We start from the raw sequence: 24,655 nt of genomic DNA, 5'->3' as shown, positions 1-24,655 counted from the left end.
AGGGGGCGACAGAGTGCTCCCCTCTCTGTGTGCGGTTACTCGTGTTGAAGTTCTTTGACTCTATTTAACAGTTTCACTACCTGCTCAGCAGTGGTGGTCTTGTAGAAAAAAATACTTAGACCCCCTTCTCCTTATTAAAAGTAGCAGTGCCACAATGTAAAAAACTCCATTACAAGTGCAGAAGTAGTAAAATGTACTTAAAGTAGTACTGTTTCTCATTATGCAGCAGAATGGCTCCTGTAGTATTACATTCATTTTTGTGATATTTTCAGATTATTATAACTAATGCATGGATGTGTATGCAGCCTTTTAATAATGCAGTTGGTCCACGAGAAGCTATTATTTTCAACCTACATTATGTATGCCTACTTGTGTTTGTTTAATCTATAGCAATGTAAAAAAAATATGGAAGTACTGATAAACAGAACATGTACTTGAACATTTTACATAAGTACAGTCCTGTGCTGAGCAACTGCACCTGGTAACATTTCATCACTGCTGCTCAGTATCATTGAAAGACTACGTGCATGATTACAAATACATATTCTGAGGGGCTTACCGATATTTATTGGTATATCTGGAGAAAAATGTTGCCATCAACACACAAGATCAAAACTACAGTGTCCAGGATTCAGTATGATTGAATTTAATACATTTACACAACAAATCATCTGAGCATTTTTGTATGTTATGAAACATATAAGCAACATTTATCAATCTGCAGAGGTAAAACACAGATGAAGCACTTTGACGGTATTTACATCTTAATAATGAGCACCGGCAGAGCAGCTACTTATTCAGCTACATCAGGCAGTTCAGGCTGCATGGTGATCACTGTCCTTTCTCTTCTTAGCTCTGCAGTGATCCAGCTGTTACAGGAGTTTCCAAGGTTCTCAGTTCCCCATGAGATCTAAGAGGCCACTTTACAATATGTTTGGTGCAGAAGCAAAGTAATCTTATTTGGAATCTCAGTTTCTACCATATCAATATAAAGGCATGTACTCTTCAAAAACATACAAAACAAAATCTCAACATCCATTTTCACAGGCTTCGCCTGTTTAGTTTGAGTACATTTATTGTAAGTCTGTATGTCTTTCTGTCGCCCAATCAGGGCTATTCCTGGTACTGCCTCTCTGTGGCAGTGAAGAAATCCTCCAGAACGCTCCTCAGGTACTCAAAGGTGGGCCTGTCCTCTGAGTTTTCGTTCCAGCACAGACTCATGACGTTATGAAGTCCGTCTGGACAGTTTTCCGGCTTCGGCATTCTGTAGCCCCGCTCCAGGTTCTGGATTACCTCTGGGTTGGACATACCTGTACAACAGGTGAAATGTAGGAGATTATGGATATGCTGCAGTTTTCAGCAGTTATATTATCTATGCTAGAATTGTAATTTGATGATTTTATAAAATTATACTGTGATGGACAGGTATGAGGACAGTGCATGAGTATTTACCAGGGTAAGGTATCCGTCCATATGTCACTATTTCTGTCAGGAGGATCCCAAATGACCACACATCCGATTTTATGGAAAAGGTGCCATAGTTAATAGCCTCTGGGGCTGTCCATTTGATGGGGAACTTTGCACCTAACACACAAAGAAACTTTATTTCTCAAAACAAGCATGCACACCTTGTGATTGCATTGTGATTACTTCCCATGTCAAATGCACTCAAACTGAAGTCTTATAATAAAACAAATAATACTTATAAGACACATAATATAGCCTGAAAATGAGGGTCAACAGAACATGTGATGTAAGTGATTTTACCCTCTCTTGCTGTGTATTCGTTGTCCTCGATCAGCCTTGCCAGTCCAAAGTCAGCAATCTTACAGATGAGTTCAGTAGATACCAGAATATTGGCTGCTCTCAAGTCTCGATGAATGTAATTTTTCTCCTCGATAAAAGCCATGCCATCAGCCACCTGCAGGGGGCAGCACATCATTAGACAAGCCATATGACTGTATATTCAGTGTGGAGGGACCTGTGTTTTAATATTGTGCAATATTCATGCGTGTTGGACAGATGAACTGGTTTGGTGAACTCCCAAACCAGGGAGTTTACCACTTCCCCAGGTCAGTTCCTTTCCTTACACCCTTTACCTTCATACTCCACCCAGGTATACAGCTGCGCCTGCTCTACTTCCTGATACGAAAAGCTGCAGTCCTGCCTTTACCTCAGCCTACTGCAGACTGGCTGATTATTCCAGTGACTGTGGGTTTCTGACTCAATCAAACACTACATGAGTCATTTCTACATTGGTAGACATCAGAGGGAACTTGATACTTCACCTAATGCAATAAGCATTTGTTGTGTGAGGGATCTAAAGATGTCTACAGAACTCACAACCCACAGTTGATACGCATCTGTGTCTTTTGTGCCTGTGTGTGTGTGTGTGTGTGTGTGTGTGTGTGTGTGTGTGTGTGTGTGTGTTTGTTTGTTTGTATATCTAACTCTCTACGTTTTTCTGGGTCAGCGGTGTATATTTCAGACACAAGAATCTATCACATAGGTACGAAGGGCCCCTGGGGGTCTTGTTAGAAACGTGAGATATACACATGTCTGAGTCTTTCATAAACGTCAACTGTCGTCATGACTCCACTCTCAGGCAACTCAACGCCTCTTTACTCTCTGTTTGATTATGGTATGACTCAATCTGAAACTTTAAACCATTACTTTGCATTCATTGAATTAGATATAGCTTTACTCTGCTATAACTAAAGTACATTCGAGTAAAACCTCAAGCTCTTCTGATCACACAATTTTTTTTTAGCAGGGATAAGGATGTGGACAGTGTCCAATACCAGAGCAAGGTCATCAATCACTTGACTTTTTATGGTGCATCACATGATGACGTTGGAGTTACTTGCTTAGCGCTTTAACTGCAAATGCTATCTGTGCATGGTGATTAGCTTGAAAGCATCTTTCGGTAAAATATGTTCACCACAAAGCTCTGTGTAAACCCTACCTTTCTGCGCCAAGCTCTGGGGCGTGGGAGAAATTGCCTACTCCGACTGGTCTTGTTAGACTTTGAAATTTCAGTCTGTCTTCCTGTGGTTGTATTTTCCATTCCCACAACCACAATACATGTAGGCCTAAGTCAAAGTTCCTTTCCTGGCATGTAACATTTTGAGAAGAAGATGTGGCCATGATAATGCTCATAGAGCTAGTTAAGAGGACTGATATCGTTCTCATATCTTTACGCTAAAAAAGAAGTTAAGGCTAGAAGCTTAGCATAGCAAAAAGATTGGAAACGGGGGGAAAGCTAGCTGGGCTACCTGCCTACAAGCAATGTAAACTCACTAAACTATCCAGATATTACATGTTAAGTAGTGAGCTTTAGGTGGTAGGTGGAATTTGCTACCTTTCTCTCTGTATCCAGTCTTTGTGCTAAGCTAAGCTAACTGTCACCTGGCTGTAGCTTCACATTGAACTAACTAACTAACTCTCAAGCAAGAAAAAGTGTATTTCCCATTAATGTTGAACAACCCCTTTAACTTGCAGTCCGACCTGCATGTCCAAACATCTGGGTTGACTGACAAGATATCAGGCCTTTGTCAGGCTCTATATTCACAACATTCACTTTCATATGGGTGACAGTTCACAATGGTTGTCACTTCGGCAGAGCTGTGACGGAGCATCTTACTGTATGTTGATGAAAGAGAAATGACAAATTGAGAGAAATCTAGCGGAAAATCCGCATAATGTACATTCAGTATCTGGTTTTGTCACCATGCCCTCATTTTTATAATTTGAACTGAGTCGGCACCGTGAGTAGATAAAAATAATCGTATGACAGAATTTTTTGGGGTGAATTTGTTTCCTATTCAGGCTGTTTGATCGTAACACAGTCATATTTATGCCAACATGTCTAGACCAAAGTTCATCACAATACACATGCACCTCTGCTCATGCACCCATCCAGCTCTGTCGTTATTACAAGATTAGTGTTGTATGTAAGCCTCATTACAACAATGGCCAGTTTACGTCAATGAGGATCACGCTGAGAGAATAGGAAGGGATGAAAGAGAGTCTGGTAAATGGAGTATGGAGATAAGAGCACACAAACATTGACAATAAAAAAAAAAAGAGATGTCTTGCCTGAGCCGCCATGTCTATCAGAGTGTTCATGGGCAAACTGCCTCCCTCCGTTGTTTTCAGGTAATCCACCAGGCTACCTGTAAAAACAACATTCAAGATTTTGCTGAACAATATGAATTTTTTTTTACAAATCATGCCACAACAGGTAGTGGACTCTAGCAACCTATTTCTGCAAATTATGAACTACCACCACCAGTACATCCTTGATATCACAGATGTATACGCCTGTTTATTGTATTGTATTTGAAAGAGCTATGTACAGATGATTAAGCAACAAGTTTTAATATTAATTGGAAAACAAAAGATAAGTCATGCATTATCCAGAAGACTGATGATATTTTCCTTGGGTCCAAAAACATCATGATTCCCCACAGACACAAATAGACAGTTGGACCAGAAATAGCACTTCAAACCGTGGAACATAACATTGTGAGGAAGTACACGGAGCATCTGTCAAGTTGATGCATAGTTTCTGACAGCAGACTTTGTGTTGAGTTTGATTAGCAGAGAACAATACCTCTGCACGTCAGCCAACCAAGTCAAACCAAAGGAAATAAGAGGAATGACTGTGCCAGGAAAGAGGAGGCCTTTGCTCTTCTGCTTAAGTCCGGAAGACTACTTTTGAAGTCTGAGAGCCAGAGGAACACTCTTTGTCAAGGTCACAAAGGGAAGTTGGGATGACACGCCTGTTATTTTCCATCTTTGTTGCCTCCGATTATAATTTTAAAAAAAAGACAAACTGGAAAGACGGGCACTCTGAGCCATCCTTTTCTCTTGACAACAGAGGCGACGATTGTGTCCTGTCCACACGTGGACAGCGGACAAAGAGGCAGCCTCATATAGAGCCACTGCTGGTGCTTTACAGGCCACTCATACGAGACCATACAAAGGCACTCCATTCAATACAGCTGTAAGGCTGTTGCTTTGCTTGTGACAGCATCTCTCTATGCATTTTTACTATTGTTCCTCCCAGGGAAAAAGAATTGAGGTCAAAGTGAAACAGATAGTGGATCACTTCTGTATATGTATGCTGCATTTGGGCGTAATAAACTATTGCAGGGCAGAAAGCTTGTATGGAAAGTTGTTTGCAGCTGTTACCATGACCCCATTTTATTACTTGTGTTTGGGAGTCGCAGTACTTTCACATGTAGTTTTCTTTGTAAGAAGGGAGGGAAAGATCCAGTGGCGCGATACTGAACAAACTGCCATCAACGAAGTTTGTTAAGGTGTTACAGTGTTGGAATATTTGTGTTCATGCGTGCATGTGCTTGTGAGTGTTTGTTGATGCACATACGTAATACAGACTCTGGGAAGTAGCCAACTATCATCAAGGGGTCTGGATGAACAATAAGCTGGTGAATCACCCTCTCCTTGACACCCCCTTGACTCAGACTCAGCCAGGGGAGACTTCCCCTCAGTGAGTAAACACCAATAACCTGTCTGGAGCAGAGCCCGGAAAAGAAGTGAAAGTTCATGTTTGCTTTGAAACATTTTAGCAAAGAGCGAGGAATACAGGAGCGTCGCGAGGAGAAGCTGAAAATAGCCTATCAGAGGGGCAGGCCACTTCAGCAGAGCGGCATGCTTTGGGAGGCAAGGCTCATGACTTTGCTCCCTTATTTAGGTTTGCTCTCACCGCTGCATTCATGTCCAATCGCGGGTGATGATCGTGTGCTATCAAACACAAATATACATTCAACAGAGTCACTGAAGTGGGGCACACGTCTGAAAACACGATGACTCATGAAAAGGTTGAAACACATAGGGCAGCCCATGTCTTTGGTTCGAGGATGTGCTCCGATACCAGATCAACATGTTTGGTCCTGAAGTTCTACTATTCACCACAGTCTATAAAATACTTTCTGTGTCTTTGCTCGAGGCGCCGACCTTACCCTGATGACACCGCCTTTAGTTAGTTAGGCAGGCTTAGACATATTCCAGATGACTAAACTGAACTGAGAGGAGTTGGTATGACGACAAAAGGATTTCTTTTTAATTTAGCTTCAAATGAGCATTCATTTCTCAAAATTACCATGGGACCAAGTTTTCCTTTTCTTTTGATGCTTTCACTGATATTTGGAATTCCCTCGTGATGGTTGGTGTTATTAGCAAAATGCCTCAGGCTTTGACCATTTACAGTATTTCCACCCACCATTTTCCATGTACTCCGTGACAATATAAATTGGCTCCTGGGTAACAACAGCGAAGAGGCGGACGAGGCGTGGATGCTGCAAGTTCTTCATCATGTTGGCCTCTGCCAGGAAGGCTTCCACCGACATTGTTCCCATCTTCAGGTTCTTAATTGCCACAGTCCTGTCATTATTGTAGACACCTGGAAATATACATTTAGACGTTAGCAGGATATTGAAAGACATGAATAAAAAAAAGACGTAGAGTCTACAGCTATGCCAGCAGCTCTGTGAGGCTGGACAACGGTGCTAACGTCCTGATGTTAAGCAGGTATAAGGTTTACCATGATCACCATTTTAGTTTAGGCCATCAGTGTGCTAACTTTTGCTAATTAGCACTAAAAGTACTGCAGAGGCTGATTGTAATGTCATTAGTTTTGCAAGAATTTGTTCATCAAGCAAAATATTGAGTGATTGGAATTTTGATTTGATGATGGGGCTAGACTGAGAGTCAGAGGATGCCCTAAGTCTCTGGGATTCATCTTCTTGGGACCGTGAATATTTGTGTTAATCCACCCAATAGTTGTTGAGCAATTTCACTTCAAAACAAAAATGTCCACCTCACAATGTGCTTGAACAAAAGTTAGGAGCTAACCAAAGTCAGGCTGTTAGCACGGCAAGAAAAAACCTGAATGACTACACTGTGTCAAACGTAAAAGTAAACCAAGAATGCTTTCATCTCAGCTTGTAGGGTTCATAAACAGTGGTTATGTCATGACTTGTGATTAAATATGTGCTAAACAGACAACAGCTCCACATGACTCTTGCGCAAACAGGATCTCATTACAGATCTGGTTCAATAACACACATGCCAATCAAACCCACAGCCAACCAGTTCCATCTTCAGTCATGTAACACGGCGAGCATCTCTCACCGTGCATGAAGTGTAGCAATGGGAACAGATTGCATTCACCATTCAAAGCATTCCTCCATATTTTCATGATAATTAACAAGAATAAACACCTCATAGCAAGCGACAGTGTCATTACTCAAGCATGTTCTTGAACCAGTGTTTGGATGAGGATAGAAAAACAAATACAATGCCAGACGCCATGCAAGAAGATACTGTAAATAGAGAGTGGCTGTGAAATGAGGAAATGTTCCATGGTTGGCAATGTTTATCTCTAGTACAGTGGTTGTTTGGCATGTTGAATTGTGCTGGCAAATGCGGATGGAAAATAGAAGGGAACTCCAATTGAATAATAAGGGGGTTGTGTCACAGATTTTTTCAACTGATATCCTCGTGATCAAAACATGTTCCTCCAATCCGTGAGCTCTTTGGAAATTTATATTTATGTAGTTTGAGTGATGTTGCATAACGGGAATCATTCTCCAGTTATACCAGCTCATACAAGCCTACAATTATGACTGTGTTGAGGAAACGGTTCCCTGGCTGAAAGCTTTAACAGCCCCACAACTCCAGTGAGCGACTGGGCTTTGTACATGTGACGAGTCCGTGAAAAATGACGCAAACTCCTGTGCACAAAATGGAAAAATAACACTTAAATGATTGAACTGAAAGTCAATCACGTCCCCACATTGTCCTCCCTGTCACTTACCCATCCAGACTTCGCCAAACTGTCCTGCACCGAGCCTGCGCTGCAGCTTCAAGGACTCGCGGGGAATCTCCCACTCATCCTGCCACCAGGGCTTCTGCGGTGCCCTCGACTGACACGGCTTCATCAGCTTTGTGCACAACCCGTCTGCGTCGCCTGGACGACAGAGAGAAAGAGAGAGGAGACAGGTTAAATATTGTTCCGATGAAGACCCGACAGTGATCTTGATCTTCAACGGGTTGCACGCACGTGAGTGATGCTGGACGAGCTCCTTCAGCGAGTTAAAGGAGATCTTGGCTGTGATGTAGAAGCCGCCGTTGTCCATGTTGCGAATTCTGTAGTGCTTGACTCCTTCCCCAGTGTTGTGGTCCAAGTCCCTGATTGATAGGGAGAATGACCCTGGAACAAATAGGAAGCATATTCTGATGTGAGATGATTTCGCCTGATATATCTGAAAATCACAAAGCAAATTAGCTTTAAACCGGTTTAGAGGACTTATGTGTCACATTTTGATATATTCAGTTATTGGTGTAAATGGGTATCTATGTATGGCACATCTTAGCATTCCAGTGTTTTTACCGCATTTGCAACACAAAAAGTGGAATGAGAGAGAAAAGCAAAACAAATTGAACAGAAGCAAGTTAGAAACAGGAAGGGGCTTCTGGGAAATGGGTGGTATTTTATAAACACTGTCATTAATAACAAGACTGAGTGACACAGAGGATGTTATTTTGTGCATTGTCTCACTTGTATAACAATTATATTGATAACTTTTGGGTGCATATGAGTCAATGCCATGATGACAAAAAGGTTCACCTTGGGTTGTCTCGCTCTCTCGAACCAGGAAGGAGCCCAGTGTGTTCCCAGGAGAGAGGAGGAGCCTCATGGCTTCGTTTCTAGAAATGTTCTTAAAGAACCACCTGCAGCACAAACACACAATATGCTTCACACTTTGAGCTAACCACTTCCCCCTCCCCCAGGGACACAGCATGCATGGTACGAGACTTTGAAGGCTAAGTGACATGACGTTGAGAGCAGTATCATTATGTTTCCTGTGTGACGTACGGTTCAGTCTCCATTGTGGTCATTGCAACAAAGTTGTGCGGGATGTAGCCCCGCTGGCCTGTGGTGAGAGACTCTGCCAAATACCATTCTGGATCGTCCCTGGATGTCAAAAGAGACGAGAAACAGCAAAGAGTGAGTTTACGCATCGACTTTTTTGGGAATGAATAAGTACACCTTGAGAATACATGATCACTGGATGAAATGAACCGCAAATAACTTGTCTTACAAATCAGCAGAAGGCCCAGAACAGATGCTCTCTAGTAACATACAATATTCACCACATTATATATAGCTTTGACATTCATCGGAGGAAAAGTTCTCCCTGAAATCAAAATGATCATATTTTCAAAGTAATCTAAGGAGTACTTAAAAAAAGATCATATTTTATTCATCCATTTAAGTACACATTTTGTTAATTGTGTCTGCCCTCATTATGGTCTAATTCCAGGTATATAGAACAATTCATTTATTGTAATATATTTAGGATTGTTTGCCCCAAAAAATAGATACATTTAATCTAAAATAAATTTCCAGACACATTACTAAGGTTATGACCTTTTCGGCCTCAATGGTAGGTATATATGCTCTACATAGGTTTATTCTTTTCAATTCATAACGTTTTTTGCGATTTTTGCCTTTATTCAATATTAACAGCAGAGAGAGACAGGAAACATGAAGCCACAGCGAGGGGATTGACATGCAACAAGTCAGAAAGTTGAATACATGACACGTGCCTTCTGCCTTCGGATGAAATGTGTTCTCTTCGCTTACTGCAAGGTAGAGCGCTGTGCATAAAGCAGGCACTTGCAGGTAAACGTCGTTAAAAAGGTCATCATCTCTGAAAGGTTCTATTAAGCTCTAAACCTACTATATGTCAATCAGCAGCTTACTTGTTGATGATCTTGAGTTTGTCTCCCTTCTCAAAGCCCAGGTCACCATCATGGTTGGGTTGATAACTGTATATGGCCACCACAAGGTTGTCTGCAAGAGGAATATCGTACGTTTTTGTCAAACAAAAAATATATAATATATATATATATATAGGGGATAGTAATTACTCACAAATGTAACTGTTAGAATAAATAAAAGCTGTGTTGTTGTGTGCTGGGTGTTTGAATCCCCTTAATTCTGATATTTTGACAAATGGCTGACACTAAAGGCTCAATGTCACTGAATGGAGATACTGGTACATTTCTGTACATATACAGTGCATATATATATATATATATATATATATATATATATATATATATATATATATATATATATACCACATATCATTGTGGCTAAATTGGCTTTCTGATGAGTTAGATGTGTAATTTAATCCATAACTATATCATACAATGAGGTAAACAATTCATTTTTTTGTGGAAAAAAAAGAAAAAATAAGATTACCTAGTAAAGAAAAAAAAAGCGTGTTAATGTATTTACAATATATTTAAATATAATTCACATACGTATTCAATCACACTATAACGCACACACTTAGTATTTACTTGTAATATATGTTTACTTCATTAACCTAACACTGACATTCTGTTTTGTTCCACATTTTGCTACCTCTTTACTTTACTTAGATACTGAAACTCAGAAAGACAGACTGTATCTTGTTACCTGGTAATGGAGATGTAGGAGGTGAATGCTGTGATGGGTATGAAATCAGCTGGTCTGTGTACTGGTGAAGGAACAACAAGATTAGACTCGCAACTGAAGTTGAGCTTTCCAAAGAACAATAAAAGATTCATGCGGTAAAACAAGGCAATATCTCATGTCACATTCACAGTAAACTGTCATCGGTAACTGTTTCGTTTTTTCTCCCAGACAAAATGTCTCCCCTATTGTGGCGCACGCAGGTGGCTTTCTCCTTTATTTCTAATCTAATGGGACATCTAACTCACACGGAGGAAACAAACCACTGAGGGAATAATTACTCCCCCATTTAATCACACGCACAAAAGAGAACTTCCCTCGCGAGTTATAGAATGTCGCTGGACTCAAACATGCATTAACAGATTGGTTTTTTTTATTTTCTCCTGGTTACATAATCTACACAACGTTGAAATGAATTGTGGGAGCACGTGTTGTGTTCACACCTTCTCGCTTGTACTGCAATCAATTTATGTGGATGACCTCCAAGTGGTCAATCACATTGAACCACGCTGTAACCAAAAACCCATTCATGTGAAGCTCACTTACACACGGACACTCGTTCACTCATACCTTACAATGTGCGATGCACTGACACAAGCATGGACACGTACATGGACACTTACTGGATTGCATGACTGGGGAGGTATGGGACAGTTGCAGTGTTCACAGATTTCATCCAGGTTCTCCATCCAGTCTCCGTCCGAATAGTCCGAACTGCAGTTACATCCCATCTTTTCTGCAATTTAAGAGATTAAGATGGGCATCAACATGTTCCTAAGATAATGATTAGGACTACTCGTATTTTAATGGGAAAAAATTCTCTAATGGCGGTATTTTGTTCTGTTTATCAACAGTTTTCAGGCATCATACTCTGCATTTGGAATTGCAGACATCAAATACTGTTAGGAAAACAACAACAACAAAAAAACTGAAAAAAAACTTGTGGATGAAACTAGCAGAAGACACAAATGTTTTCGCTTCCGAAAAACTGCCTTAATCGGATGTGACCGAGGGCCTCGCCTCAAAATGGAGGCTCAGCGGTGAATCACGCTGGAAACTAAAAGCCTAACACTTTTAAAATCTTCCATTTTAGGCACTAGATTGACACCATATCAGAACCTGCACACACCAGTCTACTGAAATCACACCCAGAGCTGTGTGACGCAGCTACATTGTTACTACCACCTGCAGCATTGCAAATCGCAGGCATTACATGTTCCAGTTCTACTTCAGACTTGAATAGCAGGCTCTATAAAATTCTAAAAACACTAATCTTGTATAATCCAACAACACATGTGCTGTGTTCTGTTTTACACTGGTGCACTGCACAAATGAGCTTTCTCAAGCTCACTTGGCCCCCTTTGGGCCACTCTTAGAACAGGGTCAGTGGGCTAATCGCAGCAGCCGCTTGTCCCAAAGGCTCAGAGCTGTGAGAAAAATCTGGAGCGGCCTGACCCAGCAATAACAATAACAATCCACCACTGTACTGAGACCCCGAGGAATGAAATCACTGTAATCCACCAGGGTATGAAGAGGTTTTAAAAAAAAAAAAATCTATTATCAGTACTGCTACGCCTACTGGCCAGCACTCAGGGAGTCACAGAAACAAAGTCAGCATTTTCCACTGAGGGGCTACCCTCTTCTTTCTATGATCTGCAGCTGATGGCCTTTTCCAAACAAATACTGATGACTGTTATTGTTTGCAAAGTATTATGGGTATGTCGATGGTCGTGTGAGGGCTGTGAGAATGACCGAAGACATTCTGGCTTCGTCAGTGAGGCTTGTAGGATAATGAACTGCACTTTTTCAGCAGAAATGGGGAATGCCATAAGAAGCTAAATTTACACATAAAAAAAAAATGTATATGGATTTTCTTGGAGTTTCACACTCAAAATTAGTTTTTGTGCTTCACGTATAATCATCATTACCTACCTCATCTCTCATAAAGTTACAGCTGAATTTAAAAACACATACCTGAAGTTTATATTTTGATTTTTTTAAACGTATTAATAAGATACAGATGCATATTTGTATTACAATGAGAAAGCAACTTATTGCTCTTATGTGGTCTTTTTTGTAAAACTGATTTTTATCAACAGAGAAAAGGACAACTAGTATCTGAATCTGTTTTGCAATTAACCTTTATCTTAAAATCATGCAACAACTAAATATGTATTTTAGCCCATTCCATTCTATACATACATTTTCATATATTATATAAAAGTCAATAGATTTTCTCAACTCTAAACAAACTTTCTGATTTATTTAGCATATTTTATATTACACATATGATAATTACAGGGAAATGATTTACCTTAGTCACAGTCATTCTGAACGTATAGTGCTGATAGATTCACAAGTTTGAAACTTACCTCTTGAATTATGAAATGTCTCTTCAAGTGTCCAATATCAGATTTCCCGAGCCGCCATAGAGATATTCTTTATTGAATAGTTATCTTTTTTTAATAGAGCTATTTAGCAATAAGTGAGTTTTTCACCGCTGGAGCCACGGTGTGAATATGTCATCTTCCGCTTCTCTTATTATAACTAACTCTAAGCTGTGCTGATGTGTGTCTGTACACGCGCAAACACACACTTAGGAGGAGTGGAGGAGAGCGACTCGCAGAGTTTCCTGTCGTTGAAAGTTTGAGGGTTGCTCTGCAGGCTTGTGACAGGTGCTTCACCTTGCAGCTGTGTGTGAGCAGAGGGAACGTTATGGGCTCCATGCTAGTAAAGGGGTCAGGACAGCACCTCTCCCAGAGATGTTTCCAATACAGTTTAAAAAAAAGGAGGCTATGGTAGGGCTGTAAGTGAAGTTAGGTTATATTTATATTTTTTTACTTTTGTGCGTAACATCTGTGCGTCAGTGACCTTTAACGTGAGGAGCACAAACGTAAGATTGAGGAGTATTTGATAAGATTTTAAACAGCTTCACACTGATCTTAGCAGTTTTATAATTAATCATAATTTATAACATTTACAGTACCGCCAACCAAATTTAAATTCTGGTGATTTGCCTCCGTAGAGGTTTCAGGCCACGGGTTTAATATGAAGCTATTTTTGTCAATCACACATGTGGTTTGTATGTGTTCTTTTTGTGGCCAGCGGACCATTTAAAAATAGACCTTGGCCTTGGTTTTCACAACCAAGTCAAATGTGAAGTTAATAGAAAAAATGAGTCACAAATATCTCACTCACAGAGGAATAACCAGACAAGTGTCAATCAGTGGATGACCCTCCTACACATCATCATTTCAACCAAAAGTTAGAAGGAGGCCATAGTATGATCACATTTAGCCCTGAGAGGCAACATGAATAGTGGTCTCTCGGAATGCGTACACTCTGCGCTGGTGCGTTTTCTACCTTACAGGCACCTCCGCTGTGGGCTGCGTCTCTTCTCTTGTGGTGAACGTCTGCAGCTACAGAGCATGCACTGGCAGGAAGTCAGTCCAAACATTACAGGAAGTGCACAGACATGTGTGCTTAGAAGACTGCCACAGAGCAGATTAAGTCTCACTTAATGAAACCACCTGAGCTCACGCTTTTTTCCGTTAAAGGCTTTTTGATAGTGATGTATGTTTCAGAGTATTTTACTGAGCTGATTTAAACAACCCAGAATCCTTTGTATTATATCTGTCTCTGAGGGGATGATGGAAAGATAAAAGAGCCTTACCATTTTTGGAGATCTGCTTTTGGCAGGCCTCATGAGCCTTTAAGGGTATTCCTACTTCTAAATGTGGTTGGAAATCAGATTCTGTTACGCAATCGAATCAAGATGCTATCAATACGTAGAAAGTTTTCCAAACCTATACCGACCCGCTTTGCGGTGCAGGTGTTGGCCTCTTTTGTGTGAGCGAGTGCTGCTTCAGTTGTGCTGCTAATGCTTACTCATGTACACTTTAAAACAGCCTTCAACCATTTCACACAGCATGCATTTGTGAGTTTGTTTAGTTTCAAAACAAACTTAAAATCATCTCATACCACATTCCATGCAAAGCAAACACTCCAATACCATATTTCAGCGCATAATACTTCTGCTCATGCGATGACACGTGGTATGATATGGTGGAAAAGTTCAAGTGAAACTATCTGCAGGGCAGAGCTGAGTGGCATGAGAAGCACAAGTCTGCAGAGCTTTACTTTCAAAGCATTCACTGGAGATTGGAGGCCCCAAGGTACAATACCTCGGCCCCTGTCCATTTTCCATATGATATTAATTTCCACTATCGACGTCCAACGTCACACATGGGGTCATTTTATGTCCTGACGTATGCCACATTAGGATCAACACAGGAGCCGCCAAGGCATATTTGATTACTTGTTTGACTAATTATGTGCAACAATGTCTGTGGTTTCTGCAAAATCCCTCTGGGGCCACATTCTCATGTTTGGATATCCCACCAGGTCGTGAATGTCTCGTGGCAGGAAAGAAGAGACTATTGTGCAGGACGGCTTTAAGACCGATGATGGATCTGATGGAGCATGTGGTGACATTTAGCCTGGATATGATAGTAGATTGTGCATAAACACATGCACAGAATTAGCACAAAGTTCTAACAATGTAATAACCAACATTTTAAATTCTAATAAAACAGAATTTACAAGTGACAGAGACAATGTCTCTTTAATATCGTGCTGCATGTGCAAGAAAACGTAAGAATTTTAAGGCATTTCTCTTTATTCTTATTTGTCATAAAGATACATTCATATTACAGTAGCATGATTTAACAATAACGCTTATAGTTTGTTTTAGTTTTTTTACATTTAACACAGTTAAAACCAATGTCTCATATTATTAAACAAAAAGATCTCATTACTCATTCATACTTGCTGTTACTAATAATATAAAGCTATAAAACAAACCAGTTAACTTGCCCTCAGTTGCCCTAGCCACAACTTGGTCACTGTCCAGCCATATATAGTTTGTAAACCTGCAGCATCTGGACACGGTAATGGAAAACAAAACGCCTCCTGGGTCGCTGCGCTGCTGAGGATATTGAGATATATTTGGTTTGTGAAGAAGAGGCTTAAAAATGCTGGAGTGTGACATCCCACTTCCTTTGAGGATAGCGGTAGGGACAGTGCCCTGATGAAGGCTTCAACAGCTGGAATATGTTGCTCTATCAAAGGACTCCATTTACTTTAAACTGTTGCTGAACATTTTCTTTATCTGAACAGACGTGTCGTACTTTTTTACGCCACAAATAAATGTATCAGTGATGTGAAGGAGCTGTTCCCAACCTTTTTTTGGCATTGTGACGTCCTCAAATAAAACAACTTCCATCCCCTCATCCCTGGATGTATCCAGTTCAACCAGAGGGTGGACGAGATGTAACTCTTATATTATAACTGTGGAAAATCTTTTTTTCTGGTTAATCGCATCACAACCTCTCAGATAAATCTCGCGACCCTTTGTCTGGGACCCGACCCCTGGGTTGGGAACCACTGACTTAAAGTTTTCCGACCTGCACTGTGACCAAGACGCTGTCTTCTTTTCTGAAGTGAGCTTCTTCTTCTAAGAATACTTCTTCTGCAAAACAGTACCACTCTCCCCACAACTGTTTCTCACTTCTTTGGCACAAGTGAAACTTTGTTCACACAATAGGAAATCATTGGGTGTAATATATAATGCCGTAACTCCATATCTACCTTTGCATCTCAGTCTAGCTCTAAGCCTTCATTCGTCTACTCTGATCAACATGACTGTGCAAAGAACAGTCAACAACAGAGCAGCCCGGGCTCCGTCCAGCAGGAGGGTGTGCCTGTATTACAGTAAGGGCGTGTGCCCCTACAGGTCTGCACACTGAGGCCTCCTCATGCATGTCAAGTCAAGGAGCAAAATCATTTTCCTTCCCACCGAGGGCACCAATATCCAGCAATCACTCTTCACTCTATCGACAGCTCCTGAGGAGGAAACATGCCTGAACAAGGTTTGTTTTTAACACAGTGAGAAACGTCTGGAGTTGATATTCATCTTGGTGAGGCCCAGGTGTTTGAGCGGCATGGACAGAGCGAAGGCGGCCTTCATGGGGATGTCGCATAGCAGGTCCGACTCCTCGCCGCACTCCTCCAGCTCGTACGTGGCATCGTCCAGCATCTCCTTGTGGCGGTCGCACACCTGCTCCACTTTGAGCCGGTGGATCTCCCCACGCAGACGGATCAGCTGGCGGGCCAGGCGGTTGTCCTGGACCTGCATGTCCCTCTGAGGGGGGAGCAGAGGGTGAGGAAAGGGAGGAGAGGGGCAGTGGAGGAGAAAGCGAGCATCAGTGAGATACCACAGAAAATATGTGAACATTTGGATTTGGGATCTTCTCATAGTTTATATGTTCTTATCAAAGGGTGTAAATCACCGGCATGTGAAATATACAGGCCACAGCCTGAGACTGTGAGAAAACATGCGTCATCCTGTTTAACAAATTGTTTGTTTAGGCTGTGAGGACTGCATGACGTCGCTCATGCTATGCCCTAATTTAAGTCAATCATTCATGCATGCAGCAGATCACTGACACCTGAGGAGGTGACAATGACGTGAGATAAACATCTATTTTACAAACATGCATAAGGAACATGATAAATAAATGCTTTTTGGTTTGACAAAGCTGCACCAAAATGAGTATCATTGTATTTCAGTATGATAAACCTTTGGGTAAAATAAAAACACTCAGGAGACACTCACCAGCTCTTTCCTCAGAAAGTCCAAGGCATCATCGATAGTGTCAAAGCCACAGATGTTGCGCACGACCAGCTCCGAGTTCTCGTTTCTCAGGACTGTGGGCGTGGAGGCGACTTGTCCCTCAGAGCCCGGGCTGTCTGCCGGGTCACTTTCCTTCCACGGTCGGCTCTCTACCCGCTCCTGCCACTCCAGGTAGGACGGTCTGCGGGTCTGCAACTTCAGCTTCTCCGTGAGCGCTTTCACGCTGTCCAGATCGTCCGCGTCGCCCTCGCAGGACTCTTCTCCTACCTCTTTGAAATCCATCGGCGCAGTGATGAAGGCAGTCCTCAGAGAACTGGGATTCACGTGAAGTTCGTTTTCTGGATTGGCAGCGTGGGCAATTGGAGCGCAACAAGCTCCTTACCTCCTTTATAGGCTGATAAGAAGGAGTGACCGCCCATTCCGCCGACATAGGAGAGGGAGGCTGGATCATTTATAAGCTTCTTTTTTTTTTAGGAAAACAGATTTCCACAAACCCTGCCCTCTTAATTTCAAGAAAACACAGATATTTGGGAATTTGGAGAGAAGTGTGATAACATGCTGTATCTGTTATATCATTTTAAATCACAAATGTTGTTGTGCAAAGTAAATAAAGTACTTGATGCGAGTATTAGTTACTTTATATGACTACTTCACCTGTGGTGGAAGAAGTATATTCAGATAATTTCATTAAGTACAAATAACATTACAATAATGTAAAAATGCTCCGTTACAAGTAAACGTCCTGCATTGTAAATCTCCCATTGTGATATAGCATGTTTTCTGATCATTCAATATAGTCTAGATGAAATAACCTCATTTTGTATACTTGTATGTGAAATAAATACTTGATAAATGAAAATGATCTTCTCCTTTAATTGGGAACTTTAGTGCAAATAATCAGATTTTTAGAAAAAAATGTATTAACACCTTCTTGGTATTATCTATTTAGACGACAAAAGGCCTAATTGTGTATCAGGATGTTTTTGATTTCTGATTGCATTAGATTATGATTCCATTGAAAGATGATACATTATGTTGTATTATTGTCTAACCTTATATTACATTACTGTCTTAGTATTACTGATATGTGTAGGAAGCATTTTAATATTACTTTATAGAAAGAAAGAAACTACCAACAGTATAAAAAATAACTTAAATGTAGAAACACTGAAATACTGCATGCAGTCTTGCAGAAATACCAATACAATAACATAATATACCGTAACCTTTAATACATTGAAATGGGGCGTTCTGCACGTGAGTGCTTTTACTTTTACATTTTGCTGATTGTAATAGCCTGTGTCGGTGCATTTCATTGTCATTGAGTATTTTTGAGGCTCAAATCGTTCTTCCACCCCTGCACTAAGCCAAACGCAATGTTTTGTCAAGTTCAGCACCAGCTTTCTACTTTTGAGTGTTCTGCCATCTAGTGGTCATTTATTATACAACAAGCGCACCAGTGCTGCCTCTCTCCCACTCTTCCCCCCACTGTCTGTGCGAAACTTTTACCAGCAATATGACACATCTCGGTGCTGCTGTTTCTCAGGAAACGGCCACTTCCGTCTTTTGTCGCTTCAAGCAGCACATCGTTGTTTCCAGAGCAGTCTCGTGCACGGCCACCTGTGTGAGGGAAGGTGTAGCAACATAAGGCATAAGCTATATGCTCAGAAAAAAAATGAATCTATTTATAGGCTGCTTATCGGCGAGCAAACAGAGCACAACTGCTGTGCTACTCAGGCTAGAGAGGTGAGGAGAGGAGATGAGAGGAGAGGAGGGAGCTTTCACTTTCTTTACACGAGAGACGAGCAAGTGATTTGGCCACTTGTGCACTGAGAAGTTTCGGCAGCGGAGTTTTTTTTATTTTTTTATTTTATTTATCTATTGTATTTTTTTACTTGGTGACGGCCGGGGATCTGATGGAGTTTTCTGAGCACATTAAGACCGCCAATGTGGAGGACGTGGTGCTCCGGCAGCCGCTGCACCCGCCGAGCAGAGGCACCCTGTGCATCACCGGCCACCACCTGCTGTTCTCGGACAGGGAGGAGGAGGAGGGCAGCTGTCGGCAGGTTCTGCTGCTCCTCAGGAACGTCGATGCCATTGAGAAAAGGTGAGGCAGAGAGTGATCACTGCAACGATCACTACATCTTATCAAGTAGTTCACTTGCGCAACAATAGGCAATTTGCTTCCAAGTTGCCCCAAAACATGACATTTGATTCAACAGAAATCAATGAATCGTCTTAATGATGTACTCGATTGCTTTACAATACTGATTACAGCATTTAATAAGGGTTTATAGATCTTTCTAGCACTTGTTTTATTCTAGGGATTAGTCACGAGCAAATAATCACACTAATCGACAAAACTAATGAACACCAAAGCTGTCAGTGAATTGTCTAATTGATGTCTAATTACATTATTCCTCAAATCTTTTTAACCAGTGTGGAAAACCTTTTGGCCCACTCCGGCCCCTTCTGTAATGAAGGCCGCAGTCAAAGGTTGGACATCATTCATGTTGCCATGTATCTGCTGCTCTTATTGCCCACAGTGCTGAAGGAGGAAATGTGCAAACAAGATTATAATGCGTTGCTTGCTGCTAGCCGCTCTTCTGAGCTTGCTGAAACCACTCGATTATGATTTTGTTTAGCAGGATAGGCTGCAAGTCAAACTTTCTGCACTGCTAGAGTCAAAACTAGCAGTGAGGGGGCAAGTTGACACAGGAGTATTGTTTTGTTTCATAGTTGTGTGTGTGTGTGTGTGTGTGTGTGTGTGTGTGTGTGTGTGTGTGTGTGTGTGTGTTTATATGTGTGTAGGATATCTGGATCCTCAGGGACCATTACCATTAAGTGTAAAGATCTGCGTGTGCTCCAGCTTGACATCCCTGGCATGGAACAGTGTCTCAACATTGCTCGCTCCATCGAGGTATAATAAATAATCTAATAATCCTACTAAACCCTCAAACATACATGGATATGGAAATGAGTGTTCTTGCGATGGGATCTTACATTCTTCCTTTGAATATAACGTTTCTCATTATTTCCACCATTGCCCTCATCTGTGCTTTCTGATTACAATCTCTTTGGAAGTCAAGTCAATTCAAATCCCTCTTTCACATTCTCCAGACCCTGTCCTGTCTAGACGGTGTGTCGGAGATGTACCCTTTCTTCTACAGACCTTCTGATGTCAGCCTGCAGGACCAGTGGGGCCTGTCGTCCCCTGAAAACCACTACAGTCAAATGAAGGAACTTGTAAGCAACATATAAAACCCTGAGTCGCACAAGCTTGTTTCTGCTGTGCAGGGATGTAACACCTAAAACATATTTATATATACACACACACACACACACACACACACACACACACACACAGTGTCACTGGTAAGTCATCCCAACAGTGATCTCCTGTCACAACCACATGACAGGAAAATGCCATGGAAACTGAATGCCTGGGTCAAGACTCAGGATATCCCTGTCGCTTAGCTTTCATTTGTTTTCCATTAATTTCAGAATGTGCTGCACACAGCTTGAATTCGTGCTTAATACAGTGTCGTCTTCCTCTGGGAGTAGCATGTTGCTATGGTGATGGGTGGACTTTGAGGGCAGCATTGTTGTAGATGTTTCATAGGCACAATGTTCCCTAAACATGTAGGATATCTTTAGTTTTCATCAGGCAGGCCCAGTCAAGAAACTTTTTAGTGCCTGGATGTTGACGCACATCCGGCTGCTGATTCCTGCCATGAGTTGAGCTTTGTGTTATGTGGTCGAGGTTTGTCAAATGGAGTTTACATGCCCTGTGCGTCTTAAAGTTCAAACAGTCACTGTGTCACTGTGACCGGCCTTGATGGTCCTCTCTCCCTCTCCTGTTTGCAGCATGACAGGTGGAGACTGAGCACTGTGAACAGAGACTACTTAGTGTGTCCCTCTTACCCTCCAGCCGTCATCGTCCCCAAGAACACCGATGATGACATGCTGGAGAAGGCGGCCAAATTCAGACAGGGGGGACGCTTCCCCGTCCTCTGCTACTACCACAGGAAGAACGGCATGGTGAGGCGCCTTCATGTGTCTCTACAGCCAAGCCCACACTTCACACATGCAACTAAACAATTTGAATCTCTTCAGGTTATCATGCGCAGCAGTCAGCCGCTGACGGGAGCCAATAGGAAGCGCTGCAAGGATGACGAGTGCCTCCTCCAGGCCGTGATTGACGGATCGGACAAAGGCTTCATTATTGACACGCGCTCCAGTCAGCAGGCCCTGCAGGCCCGGATGACTGGCGGAGGGTGTGAGTCCAAGTCGTGTTACAGCAGCTGGACGAGACTGCACAGGCAGATGGAGAGGCAAGTGTGAAAGGTGGTTTAGTGGGAGTTGATGCGGTTCTCTGTTCTATGATACTGACGTGTCCCGTCAAACTGTCCACCCCATTGTCTTTGTTTGCGTGTACAGGGGTAAAGCACTGCAGGAGAGTCTCATTAAACTGGTGGAGGCCTGCAGGGACGAGTCCAATAACATGGACCGTTGGCTCAGTAAGCTTGAGAATTCAAAGTGGCTGTCTCACGTCCAAACTGCCCTGTCAACAGCTGGACTGCTGGCGGAGTGTGTGGAGAGGTAGGAACTACACCCACGGTGTGTGTGTGTGCATGTGTGTGTGTGCATGTGTGTGTGTGTGTGCATGTGTGTGTGTGTATGAGTGGTGGGATTACAGTCGGTTTGCACTTATCTCTTGACAAAAGCATGTTCTTGTCTCGAGGGACAGTTTTTATATTTGCACTCTTCGATATGAAAATAGCATAACAAATAACGGGAGCACCAGCAAAGACAAATATGTGCGCGTATACGCCTTTTCTAATACACAAAGGAGGAACAGGACTGAACTGCAGTGTATCTATTGGTTTTGTGCAGGGACGGTCATTCAGTGCTGGTTCACGGCTCTGAAGGGACAGACTCCACTTTGCTCATCAGCACTCTGGCTCAGCTCATCATGGACCCATGTTGCCGCACACTGGAGGGCTTCCTGGCTCTGCTGGAGAGGGAGTGGGTACAGGTGAGTGTGTGTGTGTGTGTGTGTGTGTGTGTGTGTGTGTGTGTATGTGTGTGTGTGTGTGTGTATGTGTGTGTGTGTGTGTGTGTGTGTGTGTGTGTGTGTGTGTGTGTGTGTGTGTTTGTGTGTTTGTGTGTTTGTGTGCGTGTGCTGAAAGATTGGAAAACGTGAATCAAATAGATTGAGACTCATGAACACAGTAACAGTGATACAGGGTCACTTCACCCAAAGTATGTATTTTTTATTTACTATCTTTGAGATACAGAATGCCCTACTCATGATCCATTTTAGGTTACTGCTTTCAGTTAAGTTCAGAATTCTAATCATAAGGAAGCCTTCTAAATAACAGTCCAAAGTGAGAGCTTGTTGAATTTGACTACTTTTAACATCGACAGTTTTGAGGCAAAGCTGTCCTCTGTTTTTCAAGCACAATCTCACATCTCTTGCTAAAAGGATATTGCTCCACAGCCCTTTACAGGAAATGTCTTAAGAAAAAAAAACTGCATGTAGCGGTCATGGATTTACCAAAACTTGCTTCTCTTCACCGTTTGCCCCCATTGACCCATTGTTTCCAAATGTTTCCGTTCTCCAACAATTATAGTGGAGCATTTGTCAACATTTTAGGGGAACTCATTGTTCTCATCATCACCCTGAAATATAGAATCTACATCACTCTTTTTTTTATCCACACAAGAACCATGAAACAATATTTTTTAATTTCACAGCCTATCCAAATAACCAACAAACAATTGATATTGTGGCTGACATTTCATCATCAATTAAAACAGAAGATAAAAGTCATATGAAGGAAAGTCGTTCTTCGTGCTTAAGAGTTAAATAGACCAGACTGAAGTAGCAAAGTTGTACAAATTGATCAATAAGGTAAGTCATGATATTTCAACTGTGCGCTGACATGATCCCTATTTGCTAAGTTGGAATTGACACAGAAAATGACCCACAGTACGGAACAGTGTGCACTGTATGCATGTTTATATGAATAAGTGTTCCTCCCTCCAGGCAGGACACCCATTCCAGCAGCGGTGTGCCCACTCAGCGCACTCCCACACCCGTCTCCAGCAGGAGTCCCCGGTCTTCCTGCTGCTGCTGGACTGTGTGTGGCAGCTGTGGCGTCAGTTCCCCCTGGCACTGGGCTTCTCTGAGGCGCTGCTCCTGAGGCTGGCGACCGAGGCCTACGCGTCTGACTTTGGCACCTTCCTGTGCAACAGCCATCAGGAGAGGTCGGTCTTATGGCTCAGTGCGACGGTGCATTAGGGGAACGGATGACTGAGACCAAACTCAACCGTTTCTTTCTTTCAAACTATCTTCACGAGGTGTTAGTGACCTTCCACCTCACTCTTCTCTCTCAGGTGTGCTCTGGGAGTGAAGGAGAACACTCACTGTTTGTTCCGGGCCCTGTTGAGGCCCAGGGAGAGGGACTGCTACTCTAACCCCCTGTATGAACCCACCGAGCTAGCGATCTGGCCCTCAGTCCACCCTCAGTCTCTACAGCTTTGGAGAGGTGAGCTTTGACGTTTTCAAACATGATCTCATCTTTATGCCGACAGTCGTGGCCTGAGGCGATGTGTTTCTGGGTTATTCGTTCGTACGTGCTTGTGAAGTCTTGCCTGGAGTCTCTTGTCCGGAGAAACATTTCTTCAGATTTCGCACAAACTTCGCAAACTTCCACTTGCACTCAAGAAACACATTTTGGGCTTTTTATGACAATTTCCCACTAATGTCTAATAGGATAAATTGATGAAGTGATGAATGCTTTTGACCTGTGGTTAGTATCAGCGGTGATGCTCTGTCAGCCTCTAACATCAGCCCAATGATTTCATTATCTAGAGTTGTCTTTGATGATTCTAGGATTAATCGAGCGTTGATGCCGACTCAAGCCCATGTCTTATCCTCAGGTTTTTTTCTGAGGTGGACCCCGCAGGTTCGTCACCTTGAAGAGGCTCAGGAGGAGATAAGGAACATGGTCACTGAGTGGGGGAAGCTGGCCCTCAGCTGATGCACTCAGTACATGAGGATGGGAAGATGTTCAGCCTGAACATGTAGAACACGTTCGAGGGACAATACCAAAGCTCAATGCCTTTTGACTGTGGAAAAGTTATCTCAGAATGTTTGACAACCTAATGTGTTTTAATGTACAGTAATTTTTGTATTGTTTTATTAAAAAAATTGAAGAAAAAACAACAACATCAAACATGTCATTTGAGTATGTTTAGCCCTCACACCGCATACAAAAAATGTTGTTTACAATTTTTTATGATAATATATGTTATGTTTTACTTTCAAAAAAATATATTTTCTAATATTCATTCACAGATATTATCAATAGAAGGAGGCTATATAACCGACACACCTC

At 42.1% G+C, this 24,655-nt stretch overlaps 3 protein-coding genes across 5 annotated transcripts; 1 reads left to right on the top strand and 2 right to left on the bottom strand.

Annotated features, from left to right (window-relative positions):
- Positions 1-623: 623 nt before the first annotated feature.
- Positions 624-13,139, bottom strand: lck (LCK proto-oncogene, Src family tyrosine kinase). 2 transcript variants are annotated; one of them, XM_068721612.1, is made up of 13 exons: positions 12,928-13,139; positions 11,179-11,291; positions 10,520-10,580; positions 9,796-9,886; positions 8,906-9,004; positions 8,657-8,760; positions 8,090-8,239; positions 7,844-7,996; positions 6,248-6,427; positions 4,099-4,175; positions 1,768-1,921; positions 1,453-1,584; positions 624-1,310 (listed from the first exon to the last, which is right to left on the bottom strand). In XM_068721612.1, the coding sequence occupies exons 2-13, from the start codon at positions 11,284-11,286 to the stop codon at positions 1,114-1,116; spliced, it is 1,506 nt and encodes a 501-aa protein (XP_068577713.1). In that variant the 5' UTR covers positions 11,287-11,291; positions 12,928-13,139; the 3' UTR covers positions 624-1,113. The 2 variants fall into 2 exon arrangements, with proteins under 2 accessions (XP_068577713.1, XP_068577712.1); XM_068721611.1 differs by having other exon boundaries at positions 7,844-8,239.
- Positions 13,140-15,221: 2,082 nt separating this feature from the next.
- Positions 15,222-17,593, bottom strand: fam167b (family with sequence similarity 167 member B). The gene is made up of 2 exons (XM_068721926.1): positions 17,232-17,593; positions 15,222-16,757 (listed from the first exon to the last, which is right to left on the bottom strand). The coding sequence occupies exons 1-2, from the start codon at positions 17,529-17,531 to the stop codon at positions 16,494-16,496; spliced, it is 564 nt and encodes a 187-aa protein (XP_068578027.1). The 5' UTR covers positions 17,532-17,593; the 3' UTR covers positions 15,222-16,493.
- A 1,249-nt stretch (positions 17,594-18,842) lies between these two features.
- Positions 18,843-24,475, top strand: zgc:154055 (uncharacterized protein LOC556036 homolog). 2 transcript variants are annotated; one of them, XM_068721898.1, is made up of 11 exons: positions 18,843-19,356; positions 19,689-19,745; positions 20,061-20,169; positions 20,370-20,495; positions 21,117-21,290; positions 21,366-21,583; positions 21,690-21,851; positions 22,146-22,287; positions 23,302-23,522; positions 23,652-23,803; positions 24,198-24,475. In XM_068721898.1, the coding sequence occupies exons 1-11, from the start codon at positions 19,166-19,168 to the stop codon at positions 24,296-24,298; spliced, it is 1,653 nt and encodes a 550-aa protein (XP_068577999.1). In that variant the 5' UTR covers positions 18,843-19,165; the 3' UTR covers positions 24,299-24,475. The 2 variants fall into 2 exon arrangements, with proteins under 2 accessions (XP_068577999.1, XP_068578000.1); XM_068721899.1 differs by lacking the exon at positions 19,689-19,745 and having other exon boundaries at positions 18,844-19,356.
- Positions 24,476-24,655: the final 180 nt, after the last annotated feature.

The sequence above is a fragment of the Cebidichthys violaceus genome, unplaced genomic scaffold (assembly GCF_023349555.1).
Source record: "Cebidichthys violaceus isolate CVI_PGR_0920_01 unplaced genomic scaffold, fCebVio1.0.p SCAF_28, whole genome shotgun sequence".
In the NCBI taxonomy this organism is placed as follows: Eukaryota; Metazoa; Chordata; class Actinopteri; order Perciformes; family Stichaeidae; genus Cebidichthys; species Cebidichthys violaceus.
The sequence above is the reverse complement of the archived record's forward strand: the minus strand, read 5'-3'. Positions and strand labels throughout refer to the sequence as shown.

What these genes read in the sequence shown, in the direction of transcription:
- zgc:154055 (XM_068721898.1), top strand. Translation starts at nt 19,166, where the DNA reads ATGGAGTTTTCTGAGCACATTAAGACCGCCAATGTGGAGGACGTGGTG. An exon ending in TGCAACAGCCATCAGGAGAG is followed by an intron (nt 23,523 to 23,651) that starts GTCGGTCTTATG and finishes CTTCTCTCTCAG; the next exon opens with GTGTGCTCTGGGAGTGAAGG. An exon ending in GTCTCTACAGCTTTGGAGAG is followed by an intron (nt 23,804 to 24,197) that starts GTGAGCTTTGAC and finishes TCTTATCCTCAG; the next exon opens with GTTTTTTTCTGAGGTGGACC.
- fam167b (XM_068721926.1), bottom strand. Translation starts at nt 17,531, where the DNA reads ATGGATTTCAAAGAGGTAGGAGAAGAGTCCTGCGAGGGCGACGCGGAC. An exon ending in ACTTTCTGAGGAAAGAGCTG is followed by an intron (nt 16,758 to 17,231) that starts GTGAGTGTCTCC and finishes CTCCCCCCTCAG; the next exon opens with AGGGACATGCAGGTCCAGGA.
- lck (XM_068721611.1), bottom strand. Translation starts at nt 11,286, where the DNA reads ATGGGATGTAACTGCAGTTCGGACTATTCGGACGGAGACTGGATGGAG. An exon ending in CTCCCCAGTCATGCAATCCA is followed by an intron (nt 10,581 to 11,178) that starts GTAAGTGTCCAT and finishes TTCCTTCACCAG; the next exon opens with TACACAGACCAGCTGATTTC. An exon ending in ACCACAATGGAGACTGAACC is followed by an intron (nt 8,761 to 8,905) that starts GTACGTCACACA and finishes TTTGTGCTGCAG; the next exon opens with GTGGTTCTTTAAGAACATTT.